We start from the raw sequence: 21,754 nt of genomic DNA on the forward strand, positions 1-21,754 counted from the left end.
TGCCAGCGCCCTGGTAAGTAGTTACTAGACAACAACTTTCATTAGTTTCTCAGGTATCTTTCAGAGTTTGTTATGCATTCACAAGAAAATATAAAGATTTTTTTTCCTCTTGTCACTCAAAAGATAGTGTATTCTATCAGTCGGTTCCAGTGGGAAAGAGACGACATCTTCAAATCTGGTAATTTGAAGGCTTTCATTGAGGCAGGGCATAGGAAATAACAAGGTGTAGTGAAGAACCCCCAGCTAGGAGGACCAGGACGGGGTGCTGTTTTCACCCCCAGGCCTGAAGGAGCCCAGGAGGGAGTCATTAGCACAACTGTGTGGCCGACATTGATGGGTGGAGAGGGCTGCTGTAAATGGGGTCAGCCTGCAGTGAGGGGATACAGCCACTCTCCTCCCGCCCTCTGATGCTAACACTAATGCTCCCACTGGCTGACTCCAGCTGGAACAAAGAGGCCAGGGGAGCCACAGAGGTGAACAAACCTCCTTGACCCAGAGCAGTCTAGAGAGGAAGAGTGGATCTGGAGGGGTAAATGACAGATGTCCAGCACACATACTTTACCCACTCTTCTGCACTTTACCTCACATGTGAATATCTTCCCATTGCTCTAGGCAGAAAACTCACACGTTTCTTGTTACAGTGTCATACTACTTCATGTATGTTCCATCCCTTTTGTACAGTTTTTTATTGACAGACATTTATATTATCATGAGTTATAGTTTAAAGATTCTTGGTGTATGTCTTATTGAGTGTACCTCATTACAGGCAAAGAGATGAACTAAGAGGGTGTAAAAACCACACACACACACACACACAAAACAAATAGCAAAATACTGAGATAGAAGGGGCTTGTCATTTTCAGGCTCACAGTTACATTTTTAGCTACAAAAACAAGGACCAGAATCCATGCCATCAAATTTCTAGTCTAGTATTCCTTTTACTACAGTGGAAGTGAAAGTGAAAGTTGCTCAGTTGTGTCAGACTCTTTACGACCCATGGAATATACAGTTCATGGAATTCTGCAGGCCAGAATACTGGAGTGGGTAGCCTTTCCCTTCTCCAGGGGATCTTCCCAACTCAGGGATCAAACCCAGGTCTCCCACATTGCTGGCGATTTCTTACCAGCTGAGCCACCAGGGAAGCCCAACTTATTTACTACAATAAGTCCTATTTTTTATGATCCAGAAACTCTTTGATCAAGGAGCTCTATTTTTGATCCACAAGAGACTCCACTGAGATACTTAATATTTTGAATTCAGTCCCAGGGGACTGAATACTATGAAAAGGGACAATTTCATTCTCTCTTTTTCAGTGACAAGTCACATTTTAAGATAAAATTCATGTAGGAAAGGAGATTGTTGCAGTAATAGGTCATACTTTAAATAGGAAAGAAGACTGCCAAAAGGGACTTTCGTCAAATAGGAGTGGCAGAACAAATTACTGATGCTTTAAAGCGAAAGTCAAAGAGAAGATGGGTTTGTCCCACCACTAGAATTCAAACAACCAGCAACTTCTGTATTGTTAAGAGAGGAGGAACCAGTCAACAGGGAGTGGGAAGGTAAGCATGTGAGAGAGTGGGACTAGATAAATGTTGGAAAGAGGAGAGGAAAATTTCTCTTTAGGCATGGAGAAAGACCAGGCCTAAGAAAATGTCCACAGCAAAGGATACCAATAGAGAATTGACAAAAGAAGAGGTAAAAATGTACAGATATATTTGGAAAGTTAAGCTTTATCTGTAAGCAAAAGAAAGCAAATTAAAAGATATACCTTTAAAAGTCATTCATTTGACAAAGAATAAAAGATAACAGGAAGAGAGTGAGTGAACTGGCAAGCATTCAATACCTGATGGAATGTAGAGAAACAAAGCTTTTCTAGAAAAGAAATCTGAAATACTCTTTAACCAACAATTCCACTTCTGAGAAGTCCTAGTAAATAAATAGACATGTGCACAAAGATTTGTGTACCATTTATAAGGGTGAAAAACTGGAAACAACCTAAACAGTAATCAGTAGTGGACAGAAGGAATAAATGACAGTATAGCCCAGTGATGTACTAGCACAGGATCATTATATACTGGGTTAGAGACGAATAATTGAAAAATCCTCACGATAAAGAAAAAAATTTTATAAAATAGTAGTATATAAAGTGTGCTCCCACTTTTGTACAAAACCTAACTCTAATGTATATATAAATATTCACATGGAAAATTAATAAAAATGAAAATGCCAGGGCTTCCCTGATATAGCTCAGTTGGTAAAGACTCCGTCTGCCATGCCGGAGACCCCAGTTCGATTCCTGGGTTGGGAAGATCCGCTGGAGAAGGGATAAGCTACCCATTCCAGTATTCTTGGGCCTCCCTGGTGGCTCAGCTGATAAAGAATCCGTCTGCAGTGCAGGAGACCTGGGTTCCATCCCTCGGTTGGCAAGATCCCCTGGAGAAGGGAAAGGCTACCCACTCTAGTATTCTGGCCTGGAGAATTCCATGGACTGTATAGTCCATGGGGTGGCAAAGAGTCGGACACGATTGAGTGACTTTCACTTTCAACTCCGTCAGAGGTTATCTCTGCGTGTGAACAGACGAGTGACTTTTACTTACACTGTGGGCGCGCGTCTTTATTCCCCCCAAATATCCGACATATATATTTTTAATGATGCCTGTGGTTGGGCTACTTTTGGCCCACAGCTGCTGGGGAAAACGATACTTACTTTAACTGTACACGTCACCTCCTTCTCTTCCACTTCAGGGTTGTGGACAACCCCAACCCTTTCTCGAAGAAGCCGACTCAGACGGCTTTTTTTCCCTGCCCCAACCGCCGCGGCCACCCCAATTCAAAGTAACCTGGAGCCGTTGCCTAGCAACCCTCTGCCGACCACCAGAGCGGACGGAAACTGAAAAAGAAAACGCCCAGGCGCAGTGATGAACTCGCGTTCCGCTCTCAATAACCCAATCAGCAGAAGAGGTTATTCTAGTCACCGCCCACCTAACCTGCTCTGACCGGAAGCCCTAGGGTCACTCCCGCCCTTATTAAACCCGACAGGTCTCTTTACTTCTCCCTCCCACGCCCCACCTAGAGGCGGGGCCTTGCCTCTTACACTAAGCATGATTGGTCGCCAGGGGACGGAAGTGTCTCTGATCAGAGCCCCAGAGAAAGACAGTCTAGTCTCGCATGCGTGGTCGCGTTCTGTGTCGCACCGGGAACGGGCGTTTTCCGGGCTGCCCTCGATGGTATCTTTGGTTGGATAGAAGGAGCCGCGCAAAGTATTATGGGACAATAATGGTCGCTTTCATGTAGTTGATTTTGGCTCTCAAAGCGGTCTGAGCGAGGAGCGGCGGCTCCAGCGCCCCAGAATCCCGGACAGCAGGTCCTGAGAGTCAGGCTTGGTGAGGTGAGTGTCCCTTTTTCCTTTCCGACCTTTTCTTCGCCAATTGTGGCAGCTCCAAGAGGCGGATCTCGGCCTCGCTCAAGTTCGGGCCCGGGCTTGTAAAGTCTTGTTCCTGTCACCCAACTTGCCTTACTCACTGTAGGGATGCTGCTCAGGTTCTGCCGGCCCCGGCCTTTCTCCTTGATCAGGTCAGATCGTGCACACTGACGCGGCCTCCCAGAGGTCCAGGGATGCTGGCCGGGAGTCACCCCCCCCTCCACGTCCTTAGACCTTCTCGTTATTCCCACTGCCAGACGGACACCGAGCCCAGAAGGGTTCTTTTCGTTTTCTCTTTCTCTGTCACAGTGGTATCTTTACCAGGCGATATCTTTTAACAAAATGTCAACTCCAAAAAGATCGGGATTTTTGTTTTGGTCTCTTATTGCTAATGCCCAGAACAAGCGATTGGCTCACTGAAGGCATTTGTTGAATTAATGTATACAGTTTCTCTCTTAGTTATTTTTCTTGTACCTCTTGTGGCTTCTTTGCCACTAATCCTTTTTCAGAAGACAACACTTAAAGTTCTTGTTTTTCTCAGCCACTAGTTGTCCTGTTTGTCAGACTCGTTTTCCTGTGCTGCTTGGCACCTTTCTTTGCTGTCCTAGAGATTTCTGGCTCCCTGTTTCCTTTCATCAGTTTAAAATTATTTATTCCTCAAATGTTTATTTTGCTAGGCACCGGGCATAGCAGTCAACAAGACAGACAAAGTTCTCCGGCATAAAAGGACGGTCCTAGGGGTATATTTTCTAGTTCAGACTACTGAGCAGAGCACGTATATCTTACCTTCCTGTGTAGATTTCCTCCCATGAGTACAGATGTCACTAAAAGTTAGCTTTCCCATTTCTCTTCTGTGTGATGGCATTTTCTAAAATGCAGCTCTTGTTTCTGTGTCCATATTGTGCGTTCAGTCTGTTTGGCTATATTTTTCTATAGAAATGTGCATGTCAATTAGAGCTGTGTGAAACATTCTGGGTTCTGGTGGTTCTCTTGATAGTTCTTTGCTTCACTGACTTGTTGGAATGGGGCAAATTATTCAAGCACAAAATGGGATATGTTTATAAGCAGATGGTGTCTTGTGGGAGGTAAAGAGGAATTTGTTATGAGTGGAGTGCCAGGAAATCTTACAGTCACCTAAATACTTTTCAGAAACACCGTTTCTTAGCCTGGTGATTCTCATCCAATTTTTTTTTTGGTGAATTTGAATTTGAATTGTTAAACAGATTTTGACTGCTGTGAGGTAATTCTTCTCTACAAAACAAAACTGGCCCAGAAAACTCATTGAAGAATGGATCATATGGATGGTAGCCTTATATCTCAACAGCTCTACTCTACTCTATCTGTAGTCTAAAGGAGTAGAGAGTAGGAAGAACTTGTGTAAAAAATGGTGAGGAACCCAGTCAGTACCCGAGAGCACAGCAAGTGAAATAATGTAACAATGACGTTTATGTAACTGTTTGTGGTTACAGAGTGAGTGCTTTCACATATACTTTGCTGTTTGATACTCACAGTAACTTTATGGATTTAAGAGAGCAAAAAGTATTTCCATTTTCCAGGTATAGAATTATGCCTAACCAAAGATTAAGATTAATATCTATTTGCTTACGATCACACAGGTAGAAAATGTTGAGAGGGCTCTAGTTGAGATTTCTGACTTCAGATCTAGTGCTTTCCCTACACGCCCTTTATAGATGCCGTCCTGCTCTAGTAAGTGCTCCTTAGTGAGGTCTTTTCTTGTCTGAATGATACCCTCTTGGATCTTGGGGTGTGTGTGTGTGCCTGTGTGTGTTTATCTATTTCTGATGTGTGTTGGGTGGAAATAGAAAGATCTTTTAAGATTAAGATTATCAATGAGTTGATGGAAGAGTCTTGCGAAGAGGTAACTAAAGGAATTCAGGTCTTGAGGGGGAGGTCAGCCCCCCCCCCGACCAGATATTCATATATTTACAGTTATTTTGGGACGTAGTGGAGCCAAGTGTTTTCCCTTCTTATGTCTGATAGCAAATGGTTTGTTTTCCTTGCAGGGAAATCCTGGAACCTGTCATGGAGGACAGCAGCGAGGATGCCTCGATCCATCGATTGGAAGGCACTGATGTGGACTCTCAGGTTGGAGGTCTTATTTTTAAGACCAAAAGTGCAGCTAGTGAGCAGCATGTCTTCAAGGCCCCTGCACCCCGCCCTTCATTACTGGGACTGGACTTGTTGGCTTCCCTAAAGAGGAAGGAGAGAGAGGAGAAGGATGATGGCGAGGACAAGAAGAAGTCCAGAATCTCTTCGTACAAGGACTGGGAAGAGAGCAAGGATGACCAGAGGGATGCTGAGGCCGAAGACAGTGACCAGGCTGGCCGAAGTGGCCGAAAAGACAGGTAAAAGCCTTTGGGTGGATTGCCCAAGAGGGAATGAAAATAGAGGCCAGGAAATAATGTCTTATGTTTATCTCTCAGTTTTCTTATTGGATATTTAGGACTTAATTTTTACTAGGATTCTATAACGTTGAGGCTAGGTAGGAATTGGTATTTTTTTTCAGATTTGGGGAAACTGTCAAAAGCAACTAAAGAGTAGGTGATGGGGGGTTAGACGTGCTTATGGTTGTCGCCATATGCAAGCCTGCCGTACCAGGGAGATAAAGTGGAAGAGGCAGGGTTGCTTGTTTGTCATGGCCACAGGTTTGGGGCAGGTTTTTCTTCTCTGACTGAGCCCTTCACCAGCTGCCCTCCATGTTGCAGGCATTACCGATCAGCCCGGGTGGAGACTCCATCCCATCCTGGTGGTGTGAGCGAAGAGTTTTGGGAACGCAGTCGGCAGAGAGAGCGGGAGCGGCGGGAGCATGGCGTCTATGCCTCGTCCAAAGAAGAAAAGGATCGGAAGAAGGAGAGGTCACGGGATCGAGATTGTGACCGCAAGAGAGACAGAGGTAAACTGCCCAGCAGAGTTCCTAGGGCCTGCTAGGCACCCAAAGTAACACATTGGCCTTTTTGCTGTCGTGGGAGTTTTTATAATGCCTGTCAATTAGGGAGATCCATTTTCATGTCGGCCTGGTGGTATTGGGTATTTGACCCTGCTGGTATTGGGAAAAGCGGGCAGCCTAAGAAAAGAACTGTTACTTGCAACATAGCTACTTTGCTTGAGTGTGTGGTTCTTTGCGTTTTATCTTAAAAATTGGTGCTAAAGGTGATAGTGGTTAATATGTTTGAGAAACCAGTTGACAATAGTGTTGGTGAGAGGAAAAGGACAGTGCTGTGGTGCACAGCTAGACATACGGTCCAACGCTGGCTTTCCTTGGTAATATTTGAGGTCTGTAGCTTGTAGACTTGTAACTACTAAATAGTTATTCAGGATAGACTTGTAACTATTCTTTTTTGAATTCTTGCAGGAAAATAACTGTTACTGTGAGTTTGAAACTTTGTAGCCAGTAACTAATTTTTGCCCTTTGAAAGAATGGGGATATGTGAGATTCAGGAGCCCCTGGATCGCATTAGAGCAGTGAGGTTGCTCCTGTGAGTGAGTGGGGAGGCCTGTCCTTTCTCTTGGGTGAAGATGGGTGGAAGCTGGGACAGGCACCTGTTTTCTAAGCTCTGCCGGTGACTCCCGACAGATGAGCGGGACAGAAGTAGGCACAGCGGCAGATCGGAGCGAGATGGAGGGTCAGATCGCAGCAGCAGAAGAAACGAACCCGAGAGCCCCCGACACCGGCCTAAAGGTAGTCCGAGCTTGCTTATGGTGGTTTGTGAGAACCACGTATATGAGGGGCAGGGTGAGTGACTCCCATCCTCAGTGGAACTGGGTCGGGATTCCTAATTCCACCATGAGTGACTTGGAATACTTGGTTGATTCAGTTGGGAAGGCCATGGACTTCCTTGGAAACTGATATGCTCCCTTAATGCAACTTGCCCGTTTGTTGAGGGGCCAGTTTTCGAAATGGTAGGAAAGAATAGGGAGTGGGGGTGGGGAGTAGGGGGAGTGAGAGTGGGGTAGGGGCAGAAGAAGGGTTGATTATAAAGAAATACGTATATTCAATAGAGATATGTTTGCAGAGACAAATTGGTTATTCCTTCAAATGTTCTTATAAACACAGATGAAAAATGGAACTCTTCAAATTCAGATATCTTTAAAAGCTGTCAAACCCATCATATCCATTGCAAACAGGTGCAGAGTTTAAAAGTAGTAGAAGAAAGAAATTTGGCAAACTGATTTTCCCCTAACGGCTCTAACGCCATGTCTGAGTTAAAGTAAATGCTGAACTTCATGTCTTTTGTGGCCCAGATGCTGCCACCCCTTCACGGTCTACCTGGGAGGAAGAGGACAGTGGCTATGGCTCCTCTAGGCGCTCACAGTGGGAATCGCCCTCCCCCACACCTTCCTATCGGGATTCCGAGCGGAGTCATCGGCCGTCCAGTCGAGACAGGGACAGGTGATATTCTGTGCGCGTGACTGGGGCTGGGCAGGCGGGTGGTGGCTGGGAACAGGTCTCAGCTTAGTGACTGTTTAGTGAAGCTGGTTTTACTGTTTCCCAGGTCTGTGAGGAGCAGGTACTCAGACGACACCCCTCTGCCAACTCCATCCTACAAATACAACGAGTGGGCCGATGACAGAAGACACCTGGGGTCCACCCCACGTCTGTCCAGGGGCCGAGGTAAGACGGGGTGAAAGTGGGAGGGTGGGGCGCTCCTCCTGGTGTGGCTGGTCTGTGTGAGGCCACTGGGGACAAGCTGGGCCTTGCACACCGACCCGCTACATGTTCTCCCGCAGGGAGACGTGAGGATGGCGAAGAAGGAATTTCGTTTGACACAGAAGAGGAACGGCAGCAGTGGGAAGATGACCAGAGGGTAAGAAATACATCTCCCAGTGACTGAATGAGGGGTGGTGGCTGTCTTTCAGTGAGCAAGTGACAGGGGTGTCAGAGTACAGGGGCCATGGGTGACACTCTGGTGAAACCGGACAGTCTCGGGAAGGCTGAGCTATGTTCAGTCTTGAAGCCCTGGAGTCCTTTTCCAGGCATAGGCTCCTGGTGAAACTTCTCAAAACGTGCAGATCAGACCTAACTTCTGCGTGCTGGCGCCACTGTGTGGTAAACCTAAGTAGTGCCATGATGGTGGCCTGGGCTGCAAACCATGCTTCTCCCGTAGGCGGCTGGCCCTCCAGCAGGGTGGCCTCTCCTGAGTTGTTCCACTGCACCAGTGACTTCTTGCCAAACATCTCCTCCCCTTCTGTCCCTGTCTTGCACATACACTCACTCTGTTCCCTGTTCTCACGGCTCTGTCTCTTGCGCTACAGCAAGCCGACCGGGATTGGTACATGATGGACGAGGGCTATGATGAGTTCCACAACCCCCTGGCCTACTCCTCCGAGGACTACGTGAGGAGGCGGGAGCAGCACCTGCACAAGCAGAAGCAGAAGCGCATTTCGGCTCAGCGGAGACAGATCAATGAGGTGCGGCTGCCTGCGGGCGGCGGGCGGACTCTGCTGGGGTAGTGGCTGGTCACAGCCCCGCTGCCAGCACGGCTCTTCTCCCCACGGCTGAGGTCCCAGTAGGAGCGACACCCCTGGAAGCGGAGGGGTGGGATGTGGGAAACCCACATCCCGACTTTGCTCTTTGGTGGTGCTTCCTGGAGGGAGCTGTTGATGGGAGCTGAGAGGGTGGGCTTGGCTCTGTGTCCTGTGTGTCTCTGAGTGGGACTGCGGGACAGCCCCTCTGTGCGTCCATGTAGAGGTTCTGGTTTAGACATAAAAGGTGGCTTCTGGGAGAATGCGCTGCAAGTGATTTGGGATCAGGGACTCTTCCGTCTTAAGGAGCTGCAGGGTCCAGAGACTGGTGACATCCCCACGGCCCTTCTCTTGGGATCTGCTCCGTGGCCTCGCCTGGGCCCTCTCAGGACGACCTCGCGTGGCTGCAGCCTGAACGTGGCCTCCTCCCGCTGTGTCCTCACAGGACAATGAGCGCTGGGAGACCAACCGCATGCTCACCAGCGGGGTGGTGCACCGGCTGGAGGTGGACGAGGACTTCGAGGAGGACAGCGCGGCCAAGGTGCACCTCATGGTGCACAACCTGGTGCCCCCCTTCCTGGACGGGCGCATCGTCTTCACCAAGCAGGTGGGGGCCTCTGAGTCAGAGAGGAGGGGCCCAGTGGGGAGAGACAGGGAAGAGAAGGCGGGGGAAGGCCCATCACCGCGGGGTGGGGTGGCAGCCCTTCCCTTACCACTGCCGTTACGAAGCGGACCTTCGTGTTGAGTTCTAACGATCAGTGTGCAATTTCTGCTTTTTCCCTCAACCTCCTGCAGCCGGAGCCTGTGATCCCAGTCAAGGACGCCACTTCAGACTTGGCCATTATTGCTCGGAAAGGCAGTCAAACAGTGCGGAAGCACAGGGAGCAAAAGGAGCGCAAAAAGGTTGGTTTCTGGTCATCTGGGGCCCGAGGAGCTCCGTTTTTTTTCTTTTTTCTTTGGTCTTCTTTTTAAGGATCATGTTGTGTCTCGCAGGTAGGGTTCCTTTGGCAGGTAGAGGAAACTCGCAGGGCACGTGTCGGCTTCCGGGGGAGGGCGCGTGTTCCTCCTGCCAGGTTCGGTTTAAGGCGGTGCAGGGCTGGGCCTCGGGAACTTCGCAGGGACGGTGGGAGGAGGGCCTGGCTTGCTGGGAACTTACTGCTGCTGGAGGAAGCCTGTTGTCAGACGGGACTGATTTTCCATCACGGGATGGAGCAGACTGACTTCCCATGTCTTTTTCAGGCTCAACACAAACATTGGGAATTGGCTGGAACCAAACTGGGAGATATAATGGGCGTCAAAAAAGAAGAAGAGCCAGATAAATCTCTGACTGAGGATGGGAAAGTGGACTACAGGTAGGAGTCTCACGGCAGCCAGCACCTCTGAAGATGGGCTTTAAGGGGACTGATATGACTCGTCACTCACTAATATGAGTATGACGTCACTTGGGAATCTGTGGTCCCCTCGCCCTGGTCTGTCTTCACCTTTCTCGAGATAATATCCCAACTGCCTCTGCTGCTACCATAGGCGCGTCCTCTGTGCCGAGCAGCACCACATGCCTCACAGATACTTGGTCGCTGGATTCTCATGGCAGTCCTGTGGGACAGGTGTAATCTTTCCCATTTTTCATGTGAGGACGATGCAGCCTAGGGAGGTTAAGTAACTCGTTTGAGGTTGCCCGGCTGGTAAATGGTGGAGTGAGGATCCCACCCAGATGGTCTAGCTTTGGAGCCCATGCTCTTAGCCACTCTGCTAGAGAGCCTTTTAGATGTTTGGTGTGGGAACATGTGCTCTGCCCCCTTAGATTTTAGTTCAGTCTAAGGAAGACACTGTTTTGTTTTTTTTTTTTTTATTAGTTGGAGGCTAATTACTTCACAACATTTCAGTGGGTTTTGTCATACATTGATATGAATCAGCCATAGAGTTACACGTATTCCCCATCCCGATCCTCCCTCCCACCTCCCTCTCCACCCGATTCCTCTGGGTCTTCCCAGTGCACCAGGCCCGAGCACTTGTCTCATGCATCCCACCTGGGCTGGTGATCTGTTTCACCATAGATAATATACATGCTGTTCTTTCGAAACATCCCACCCTCACCTTCTCCCACAGAGTTCAAAAGTCTGTTCTGTACTTCTGGGAAGACACTGTTTTTAACAGAGGTTTGAAAACAGAAAGGGTTGTCCTCTCAGCTAGAGCTCCCCCGTTCATAGAGGCGTTTAAGCCAATGTTGGATGACTGCTTATTGCGCTTCCCTCATCATGTAGGTGGTTGAACTTAGATGTCCCTTCTGAAGCTCATCCTTTGAACACTCTAAAGTCCTTCCAAACTGTTGTCTCAGTTAATAATTCTGTGTACCACTGTGGGAAATGAGAAGCTGGTGCTGTTGATCAGCCTTGTTAGTTTAATCCTGTTGGTATAGAGTTTTAGCTGACCAGGAGTGACTGGGGCATTAGAAATAGGAAGCTGACAGGGCACAGGCTTGATATGATGCAGGAAAAGTCTCCTGGGGAAGGGGTGGGTGGAGATTGTAGATTTGCATAGGTGAGGAGGGACTGGGGCGTCTTTGCTGTGTGGCCTGGGGATGTATGTGTGTCGGACCCTTCAGTGCGTTTAGTGGAAGATATCGGTAACATCAAGTAGGGCTGTTCTCACAGTTCTTTGAAGCTAAAGCCTTACAGACTCTGCTGTCCTGCTGAGAGGCGGGAGGGAGTCTGACCTTGGTCATGACTGTTACCACGACTCCTCCTTCCAGCCCTATAAGTGTGGTGCTGAGATTGCCTAAGGTTATTCTATATGAGGTATGGTCTGTGCAGTTGAGCTCCTCGTCTGGGTGGACTCTTCCAGGGCAGAGGATTTACACACTTGCTGATCTGCAGCTCTTCTGAGCCCTCCACGGGTGTCTGTCCCGAGGGTGTTGAGCAGGTTTTGGATGATGGATGCTTAGACAGCAGTGTGGTCCCTTAGGCCGGAGGAGATGGGCAGCAGCTGGCAGCCCTCACATCTCAAAGATTCACTGCGTGTTAGGAGCAGTTCTCACTTCTGGGCATAGGAAGCGGGGTAGTAGCCCAGTCAGGAAGACTGGAAGACGCGTGAGACCGTGCAGGGATCTTAGGCCGCATGCGGTGTGTTCTCAGGACAGAGCAGAAGTTTGCCGACCACATGAAGAAGAAGAGCGAGGCCAGCAGCGAGTTTGCCAAGAAGAAGTCAATTCTGGAGCAGCGGCAGTACCTGCCCATCTTCGCCGTGCAGCAGGAACTCCTCACGATCATCAGGTGACTCCCCAACCCAGGGATGGGACCCCAGTAGTGGGTCAGGTGTCCTGTGCATGCTCTGTGGTTCTTTTTCTTTGGGGTATGACATTTGGTGGAGAAGGGAAAGGATTTTTTTTTTTTCCCCTCTCCTGAGTGCCCCAGGCTACTCTGCTTGAAATAAGCAACATGGCCTCATGAAACAGCATGGCACTTCTTTCAACCTTACTGTCTTTTAGACTTTTCAGGGGATTTCAGCATAAGACTGTTTTCCCAGGGAAATCCTCCTTTCTGAGCAAGCACGCTCCTTGGATAGCTGCAGGCGGGGCTACAGGTGGCCTTCCACTCGTGCTGATTCACCAGTCTCTTCTCCCCCTTACAGAGACAACAGCATCGTGATCGTGGTTGGGGAGACAGGGAGTGGAAAGACAACGCAACTGACCCAGTACTTGCATGAAGACGGCTACACGGACTATGGGATGATCGGATGCACCCAACCCCGCCGTGTGGCCGCCATGTCGGTGGCCAAGAGAGTCAGTGAAGAGATGGGGGGAAACCTTGGTGAGGAGGTGAGTGGGCCCGAGGGCTGAGCTCTGTACTTCACACCTGTGGCCTCTGTCACTTGACCTGATCCGCTGAGGCCTAGACCCAGCTCGGGGTGTGCAGCGGTGTGTGGGTGCCCAGAGCCCCTGAGCCATCTCTCTGGCTTCCAGGTGGGTTATGCCATCCGCTTCGAAGACTGCACTTCAGAAAGCACCTTGATCAAGTACATGACTGACGGCATCCTGCTGAGAGAGTCCTTGCGGGAAGCGGACCTGGATCACTACAGCGCCATCATCATGGACGAGGCCCACGAGCGCTCGCTCAACACCGACGTGCTCTTTGGGCTGCTCCGGGAGGTGAGGGCTGCGGGTCCAGGCCTCTGTGCTTGTGGGGCTGGGAGTCAGTGACGAGATGTCTGGGGTCTAGCCCGGGGAAGCTTAGGGGGCCTCTGACAGGCCAGAGTTGCCCCTGAGGCCTCTGGCTGCCCAGAGGTGGTTCACTCCATTCTAGCTCAGCCGAGTGACTCGTGGTTCTCCTGGCTGTGGCTCTGTGACTCAGCCTTTAGAACTATTACAGATCTAACGAGCCACCCGTCAGCTTGGGCTTCTGTTTCACTTGGTAGTGATGTTGATGAGACTGGAAGGCAGAGGTCAAGGGTTCTGAACCAGTGGGGAAGCCTCTGAATGACTTCTTCTCTTAGGTGGTGGCTCGGCGCTCAGATCTGAAGCTCATTGTCACATCAGCCACCATGGACGCAGAGAAATTTGCCTCCTTTTTTGGGAACGTCCCCATCTTCCACATCCCTGGTCGTACCTTCCCTGTGGACATTCTCTTCAGCAAGGTACCAAGGCCCTTTTTTTCTTAACTGACCCCGACCTCAGATGAAGAGCCGGGTGGGGGGCGTGGGGTGGGGTACTGAGTGGGAGAGGTTTTGTGGGCACCATGGGAGCCCACGGCTTTTGGGCTTGGAGGTGAAAGACTGTACTCTGGGGACATTTGGTTTGATTGTTTCTTTGGGGTGGAGGCTTGGGATCCAGGGAGGGTCATAAGGCCCATCTGCAGGTGCACGACCCCGAGAGTCTGCCCAGCTCTGGCCCCAGACCAGGGACTGGGCCGCTGCTTCCCAGAGGGGGCCTGGCCCACATGTCCTCTGATGGTGCCCCTGGCTGGCTTGCAGACCCCGCAGGAAGACTACGTGGAGGCCGCGGTGAAGCAGTCCCTGCAGGTGCATCTGTCGGGGGCCCCTGGGGACATCCTCATCTTCATGCCTGGCCAAGAGGACATTGAGGTGCGTGCCTTGGTTGTGACCTTGGTGAGCGGGTGGGTCCTTGGTGAGGATCAGGGGCCCTGGCATCTGATGACTCCTCTCTGCACTCAGGTGACCTCAGATCAGATTGTGGAGCATCTGGAAGAACTGGAGAACGCACCCGCCTTGGCCGTGCTGCCCATCTACTCCCAGCTGCCCTCTGACCTCCAGGCCAAGATCTTCCAGAAGGTGAGACAGCAAGAGTGTCTGGTTTGGGAACCTCCCAGACTCCCCCCAGGAGGGCAAGAGGGAGAGGGTGTTACTTTCCTGGCACGGGTGGGGTGTGCTCTTCTCCTTGTGGGGTCTCTCCTACCTGCCAGCCTACAGCCTTCCCTCCCTGCATGTCTGACTCCAGGCTCCGGATGGCGTCCGGAAGTGTATTGTCGCCACCAACATTGCTGAGACCTCCCTGACTGTCGACGGCATCATGTTTGTCATCGATTCCGGTTATTGTAAGTTAAAGGTAAGAGGAGACACAGGCAGCGGGGCCCTGGCCTTCATGCAGGCTCACCCGGCCTAGGAGGTGGGAAGGCAGGACCTGGGTCCTCAGACCTTGAACAGCGGTTGCTTGTGGAAGTGGAGGTGGTATTTTGCGTGCTGATTTTGCCATGTTCCTGATTCATCCAATCCTTATGATAACTCAGGGTGGACAGTTTAACTTGATAAAGGTTGCGGAGCTGGCGATGAGGGGAAATTTCTTGAGGTTCCTGACTCCAGAAGATGGCTGCCTGTATCACTGAGACATTTCACTCTGTAGCGTGTAGCAGCCAAGGGTTTTCTTTGTCTCAAGGCTGCCTCCTGTTTATCCCCTCGCTTTGTCCTTAATCAGGTCTTTTCTGCCCCCTCCTAGGTCTTCAACCCCCGGATTGGCATGGATGCTCTGCAGATCTACCCCATCAGCCAGGCCAATGCCAACCAGCGGTCGGGAAGAGCCGGCAGGACGGGCCCAGGTCAGTGTTTCAGGTAGGAGCGCTGTGCTTGCCTGCTTTCCAGGGTGGGAGCCCAGGCTGGGGTGGGCAGGAATGGCTTTCGTTCTTGCAGAGGGGTGATCCCTGAGACTGGGGACCAGTGGTGGGGCTGCCACTTGTTGGTTCTCTCGTCACATGCTGCTGAGTGGAAGAAGTCACCTTACCAGGCAGCCCTGAGGTCCAAGTGGCCTTGTGTTTCAGGAGGACCTATGTTGAACGTCCCTACAATGGATGACCAGTATTACAGTGCGTCTCTCCTTAGAGGATAAATGTGAACAAATTATATCACTCGTTCTTTTTTTTACTCCTCTAATTATTCTCTTTCTTGGTTCTGACTTGAAAATAATAGAAATTCAGAAAATACAGAAAAATATAAACAAATTATAACTCAGCCATAATTCTAGTCCCAGGCTCAGTGGTTCCAAAAATGAAACAATTATATAAGAGATTCCAGCAGAAGGGTGAATTGGCATGGACTGAGTTTTAAACAGGTAGAGATTTGTGATTGTAAGAGACAAGGGGAGTTGGGGGAAGAAATGAGGCCTTCTCCTCCCTCCCTCATCAGCACTGGCTGTTCCGGCTGCACAAGCCCACGGTGCTGGTGGGCTCACCTAGGCTGCTGGGCGCGTTCTAGGGACTCAGCTGGGCAGCCTGTGGTGGCAGGTGTGGCAGCACTGGGTCTTTTCTCTGGCAGACTCTACACCCAGAGTGCCTACAAGAACGAGCTCCTGACCACCACGGTGCCCGAGATCCAGCGGACCAACCTGGCCAACGTGGTGCTGCTGCTCAAGTCCCTGGGGGTGCAGGACCTGCTGCAGTTCCACTTCATGGACCCACCCCCGGAGGACAACATGCTCAACTCCATGTACCAGCTCTGGATCCTCGGGGCCCTGGACAACACAGGTGCCGGGCAGGGCCCCGTGGGCTCTGGGGCCTGGGTTCTCCATCTTACAGCAGCATGTCTGCTGACTGTCTGTGTCCGCTCCTCTCTATCAGGTGGTCTGACCTCGACGGGGCGGCTGATGGTGGAGTTCCCGCTGGATCCGGCCCTGTCCAAGATGCTCATCGTGTCCTGTGACATGGGCTGCAGCTCCGAGATACTGCTCATTGTCTCCATGCTCTCGGTCCCGGCCATCTTCTACAGGCCCAAGGTGGGAGGTTCTGCCCGGCTCCTGTCCTCCCAGGGGTCTCGGGAGTGTATGGGCTGGAGGGAGGTTGAGAGAGGGGAGAGGGTCCCCTGTTGTGAAGATGAAATGGAAAGGGTGGAAGTGGAGTTTCCGAAGAGTGATTTTACTGTGTTATGTGAAGCAGGTTGGGGCAGGGGAAGGGGTGGGCTAGATCCGTGGTTCTCAGGGAATGTTCTGCAAGAGCCTTTTTTCCTAGGATGGTTGCCCTCGCATCTTAGAATAAATATTTTGTTATAAACAAATTTTGTTTTTGCTATATCGTCCGGCACCACATTGATGTGTTTTAAGTTGGGGGGCGGGTAGGTGACAGCCTGAGACAGCTCTTCTCAGCGGCCTGGATTCCCCTTTCCTTTGCCAGGGCCGAGAGGAAGAGAGCGATCAAATCCGGGAGAAGTTCGCAGTCCCTGAGAGTGACCACCTGAGCTACCTGAACGTCTACCTGCAGTGGAAGAACAACAATTACTCCACCATCTGGTGCAACGATCATTTCATCCATGCCAAGGCCATGCGGAAGGTGAGTCTGTGGCCCAGATAAGCAGGATGTTGGGAGGCGGGATGGGCTGCAGGGAAAGGAGGGGCTGCTCCATCCCTGACCACCTGCGTCCTGCTCCAGGTCCGGGAGGTGCGGGCTCAGCTCAAGGACATCATGGTGCAGCAGCGGATGAGCCTGGCCTCGTGTGGCACTGACTGGGACATCGTCAGGAAGTGCATCTGTGCTGCCTATTTCCACCAGGCAGCCAAGCTCAAGGTGAGCCCGGAGGAGCCTGGTGGAGCCGTGACCCCTTCCTGGCCTGACACTGCCCGAGCGCAGAGTTCTCCTTTCTCACTGTACAGTCCTGCAGATCTGGGCTTCCCCGGGAAGCTGGTGTCAAGGCAGCATTGAGGGGTGGGGGAGCTGCCCAGATGTGCAGTGTTTTGCTGAGGCAGCCACTTGTTGGGTCTCTTCTCTAGGGAATCGGGGAGTATGTGAACATCCGGACAGGCATGCCCTGCCACCTGCACCCTACCAGCTCCCTCTTTGGAATGGGCTACACCCCCGACTACATCGTGTATCACGAGTTGGTCATGACCACCAAGGTGAGTGTTTTCCAAGGCAGCTGGTATGACGTCAGCCCGCTTGGCTGGGCTAGGCCTTTGTAACCGTTTGCTGCCTTCTGGGGTGAGCTTTGAGCTTGGGGGACTTGGGGCCACAGGTGCTGCTTTGAGGGGAATTGAGGTTGGTTTCCAGTGGGAGGTTTGGGGAAGTTAATTGACCTATAGGTTCCAGTGGCCTCAGTTATGCCAGGTGGATTGTTTCCTGCTTGCTGCCTGGGACAAGCAACCCCTCTGGGTGTTGTTAGAAGGGTTTTCTGAGGGGCTGGGCCTATTCTGTTGGACACTGCAGGGCTTTCTCACAAGCTTGGAGGATTTTGGATGGGAGAAGGGATTAGAATGCCAGTGTCTGTGGCTTTTCCTTGCCTTTCTCAGCCTGGCAGGCTGGGGGTGGGGCCCTGCCCGTGAGGATCCTAGTTATGGAACCACTCCGGGAGGGACAGCTCAAAGCAATGGTCTGTCCGTGACCCTCGCCTGGTGGCCCTTCTGCTGCAGGAATACATGCAGTGTGTGACTGCCGTGGACGGAGAGTGGCTGGCAGAGCTGGGCCCCATGTTCTACAGCGTGAAGCAGGCTGGGAAGTCTCGGCAGGTAAGGGTCCTGTGCTTTCCTGGGGTGGGTCCGTTTGCCTCTGGGATCCGTTTTTCCCCCTCAGCCTGGTATTAAAGACACGTCATCATCTGGCTTCCCCTTACTTCTCTGTCAGACATAAGAGCTGTGATCCAGGCAGGCTAGCCTGTCTCACTTCTCCCACCTACTCCATTTGCTTGGTCTGCTGAGCCTTGAAAAACAAACAAAACAAACAAACAAAAAAACTTATTGTTGAAAAGTCCAAATATCTGTGAAAGTGGACAAAAACAGTATAAGGAGTCACAGATTCCTCACCTAGCCTCTGTAATTATCAACATTCTTCCCAACCTCATTTCTCTTATTCCCACCCTGCTCCATACACAGTGATCTTTTTCCTGGAATGTTTTAAAGCATATTCCAGACATTGTGGTTTTTCACTCAAATACTTGAATAGGGGTCTCTAAAAAGACTTTCAAAAATTAAAACATAACCTCCACACCAACATCACTCAACAAAAGTAATCCTTAATGTCACCAGATTCTGCAGTTCTTAGTCATGTTTCCCTTTTTATTTCAAAGATAAAAAATTATCTTTGAATTTTTTTGTAATTGCTTTGCTTGAATTAGGATCCAGATGTTGGAATTTGTCATTATATATATTAAGTCTTTTATTCGAGAACGAGCTCTGCCCCTTCTCATTTTCATGGCATTGACTTACTAGGAAAACAGGTTGTCATCTTGTAGAATGTTCCATATAGTTTTAGGCTAATTGGTTCCTCAGAATGTTTAACTTGTGCCTCTATCCCATGTGTTTTCTGTAAACTAGTCATTAGTCCAAAGTCTTGGTTAGATTCAGGTTCAGCTCTTTGGAGTAGGAATGCGTAAATGCATGTGTTGCTCTAAACCTCCTCTTAGGTTCTGTCAGGAGGCACATACGGTCTCTGGTCCCCCTTTTGATGATGTTAAGGGTGCTCAGCGTTTCCACTTGATCCCTCACTTATAAGTTCTCTATCTGCTCCTCAGTTTCCTGACAATCTCAGTGTCCACTGGTGGCCACCACCAGGATCCATTATTTAGGGTTGCATAAGACCGTGGACCTTTGCTTTCCCGTGTCCGTCCTCTCCACTCAGACATTGTGCCTTCCCGTGTGTCCTGGCATGGTTGTGAACTTGGTAGGAGCGTGTAAGCACTTACCAGGTTGAAAGGGGGCTGAGGTGTGCTAGGGTTGGGATGCAGTCCTCCAAGGTGTGTCCTGGCTCAGTGAGAAAAGCAGGCCTCGGCCCTGGTGCTGTGTGGCCCTGGCTCTGGCAGCTGGAGCAGTCTACACCGCACCTGGCTGGCAGCAGGGGGTGGGTACAGGCCAGGCCTCCTCACTGCTGGTCCTCAGTGACCCCAGTACCTCTCCCTTCTCTAGGAGAACCGCCGGCGGGCCAAAGAGGAAGCGTCCGCCATGGAAGAGGAGATGGCGCTGGCTGAGGAGCAGCTGCGGGCCCGGCGGCAGGAGCAGGAAAAGCGCAGCCCGCTGGGCAGCGTCAGGTGAGCGCGGCCTCAGGGCCCGGGCTGGGAGGGGGCCCGCGGCTGGACCCACCAGGCCCCGAGTGAGGCCGCGGTTTAAGAGAAGTTAAACATGCAGAGGTGAATTGGTGACAGGTTGACTGTGGTCACATGGAGGAATTCCGGACACACTTTCAAGGGATGGTGATCCGGCTGCCAACTCCTGGCATTGTTAAGTTGTGGTGGGGCCTGAGGTGGTCTGGAATGCAGAGTGGGTCTCACAGCCTCATCAGCGAGCGAGGGCTTGGGCATCCTGGTGGAGAGGTGAGGCGGGGAGATTCGTGGGCCCCTGTGTCTGCCCTGGTGTCTGGAGTTGGGTCAGACCCCACAGGCGAAGGGCACAGTCCTGGCAAGACCACCCTCAGAGCCTCAGTCACCACCTGCAAGCTGGGGGGTACCCAGGGTCACCCTCATTTCTCACCAACTTGTTACAAATTTGGGGATTCCCCACTGTCCAAGGCCAAGGGAAATTCCCAGGGTCTAGAGATAACCTCCAGGATGTGGGGACAGAGCCTTGCCTCAGCTGGAGTGGTGGCCTGCTGAGGCGGAGGGGAGACCTCCTCCAAGGCTCACCTGTTGTTCAGTCGCTCAGTCGTGTCTGACTCTGCGACCCCATGGACTGTAGCCCGCCAGGCCCCTCTGTCCATGGGATTCTCCAGGCACAAATACTGGAGTGGGTTGCCATTTCCTACTCCAGGGGATCTTCCCCACCCAGGGATCAAACCTGAGTCTCCTGAATTGCAGGCAGATTCTTTACTGATGAGCCACGAGGGAAGCCCATGGCTCACCTAGGGGGTATGAAAGGATTTGTTAATAAAGCCATCTCACAGTGTGCCTCAGTGGATATAAGAAGAAGGCCCATCTCATTCTGCTCCCAATCACAGATAGGGAAGGCAAGGGGAGTGGAAGTACGTTAGGGGAGAAGACCCTGCAGCCCCGGAGCCTGCTCACACGCAGTTAAAAACGCCGGGTTTCAGGCTCCTATTTCTACTGTGTGTCCTGGGCAAAGTGAGCCTCAGTGTGATTCCTAATCCCTCTTCTGTGTCTTCAGGTCTACGAAGATCTACACTCCTGGTCGGAAGGAGCAGGGGGAACCCATGACCCCCCGCCGCACGCCAGCCCGCTTTGGGCTCTGAGCCGAGGCTGTCTCTGCAGGGGAGGGGAGCCAGGTGTTGAGTCCCGAGCCCCGGCCTATCGACAAACCCTCTCAACCCAGGCCACTTTGCCAAAATACCTGCACACAGCTTTCATCTGTGTACATCATGGCCCCGGGGGCCCCTGCTGAGGCCAGGCTCTGCCACAGAGGAGGCTGGAGTTCCTTGGTGCGTGCGCGGGGCCGCAGAGCGGCTGCTGGGACCACAAGAGGTGGCCGGACCCACCAAATACAGATTGTCCCAGGACACTTGGTGTATCAGTGACATGGCTGTGACTATGTTTTTTTAAAAAGTTCTTGTGTAAAACAGCACAATAAGACCTAGAGGGAATTATAATTTGGTTATAATTCAGGATTTGGAAATAAATTTATTGTTTGTAAAATGTTATTGTATTTTTGATGGTTCTCTTCCCCTCACTACCCTGAATCACACGCTAGAGAACAGGCAAGCTCCGGTGTGACTTTCCTTAGATGCGGCCTCCTAGAACCTGAGCTCGCCCTTGTGTCTGTTCTCCAGGCAGTGCCTGGAGGGGTCAGGGGGCTGGGACTCAGCTGGCGGGGAAGGAGGACGGCCTCGGGTGCCAGCACCAGGTGGGTCAGGCTCTCAGGGTGCCTGGCTCTCCCTAAGGCTGGTGAGCAAGGCTGGCCCTGCTGGCCCGGCGTGGGAGGAAGGCGAGCAGCCACTCCCCCTCTGTCCCCCATGGTTGGGTTGGCTACCCTATTGCTTAAAATGGCAGAAGTTTCTAACTTTATGATAGTATTATGTATCGATGGAAAATAGCGTTAAGATGTTGCTTACGGATTTTCATGTAAAAGGTGATCCCTTCACTGGAATCACGAGTCTTTTCTCATGTTAGGCAGCCTCTGCAGTGTGCAGAGGTGATGGTTTGTGTATCTGATCCTTTGGGTCACCACCAGACGAGCCCATCACTCCTGCCTCACACTGCATTTCCATTATTTGCCCTTCCTGGGTCATAGCAGGGGCATCCTAACAGCAGAGCATTTTCTTGGCTTTAGTTGAGCTGGGGAGGAAGGTGAGATATTAAAGAATTGCTGGACTTCCCTGGTTGTTCAGTGGTTAAGAACCTGCCTGCTAGTGCAGGGGGTAGTTTCAATCTCTGCTCTGGGAAGAGTCCACATGCCACAGGGCAACTGAGCCATCACTCTAGAGCCTGTGCTCTGGAACGAAGCGTAGCCTCTGCTTGCTGCAACTAGAGAAAGCTCGTGCCCAG

General features: G+C 51.2%; 2 protein-coding genes across 7 annotated transcripts in view; one reads left to right on the plus strand and one right to left on the minus strand.

Moving 5' to 3' along the window:
• Positions 1-3,007, minus strand: part of TXNL4B (thioredoxin like 4B) — a 53,286-nt gene extending 50,279 nt beyond the window's left edge. For 3 of the 5 annotated variants that reach the window (XR_006263253.1, XR_006263254.1, XM_043435299.1), the window contains exon 1: positions 2,708-3,007. The gene's annotated coding sequence lies outside the window, so the exon portion shown is untranslated. The remainder of the gene's footprint in view (positions 1-2,707) is intronic. The other 2 variants (XM_043435300.1, XM_043435298.1) reach the window with 2 other exon arrangements.
• Positions 3,008-3,192: 185 nt separating this feature from the next.
• DHX38 (DEAH-box helicase 38) lies at positions 3,193-20,905 on the plus strand. Of its 2 annotated transcripts, XM_043435294.1 has the most exons (28): positions 3,196-3,388; positions 4,099-4,192; positions 5,446-5,787; positions 6,148-6,335; positions 7,017-7,121; positions 7,685-7,832; positions 7,936-8,054; positions 8,171-8,247; positions 8,696-8,851; positions 9,351-9,512; positions 9,701-9,808; positions 10,145-10,257; positions 12,037-12,174; positions 12,533-12,719; positions 12,864-13,049; positions 13,394-13,534; positions 13,871-13,981; positions 14,072-14,188; positions 14,355-14,462; positions 14,850-14,962; positions 15,662-15,870; positions 15,964-16,118; positions 16,513-16,668; positions 16,768-16,902; positions 17,106-17,231; positions 17,742-17,837; positions 19,230-19,351; positions 20,421-20,905. In XM_043435294.1, the coding sequence occupies exons 3-28, from the start codon at positions 5,465-5,467 to the stop codon at positions 20,503-20,505; spliced, it is 3,684 nt and encodes a 1,227-aa protein (XP_043291229.1). In that variant the 5' UTR covers positions 3,196-3,388; positions 4,099-4,192; positions 5,446-5,464; the 3' UTR covers positions 20,506-20,905. The 2 variants fall into 2 exon arrangements, with proteins under 2 accessions (XP_043291228.1, XP_043291229.1); XM_043435293.1 differs by lacking the exon at positions 4,099-4,192 and having other exon boundaries at positions 3,193-3,388.
• The last annotated feature ends 849 nt before the right edge of the window (positions 20,906-21,754 follow it).

This window comes from Cervus canadensis, chromosome 18 (assembly GCF_019320065.1).
Source record: "Cervus canadensis isolate Bull #8, Minnesota chromosome 18, ASM1932006v1, whole genome shotgun sequence".
Classification (NCBI taxonomy): Eukaryota; Metazoa; Chordata; class Mammalia; order Artiodactyla; family Cervidae; genus Cervus; species Cervus canadensis.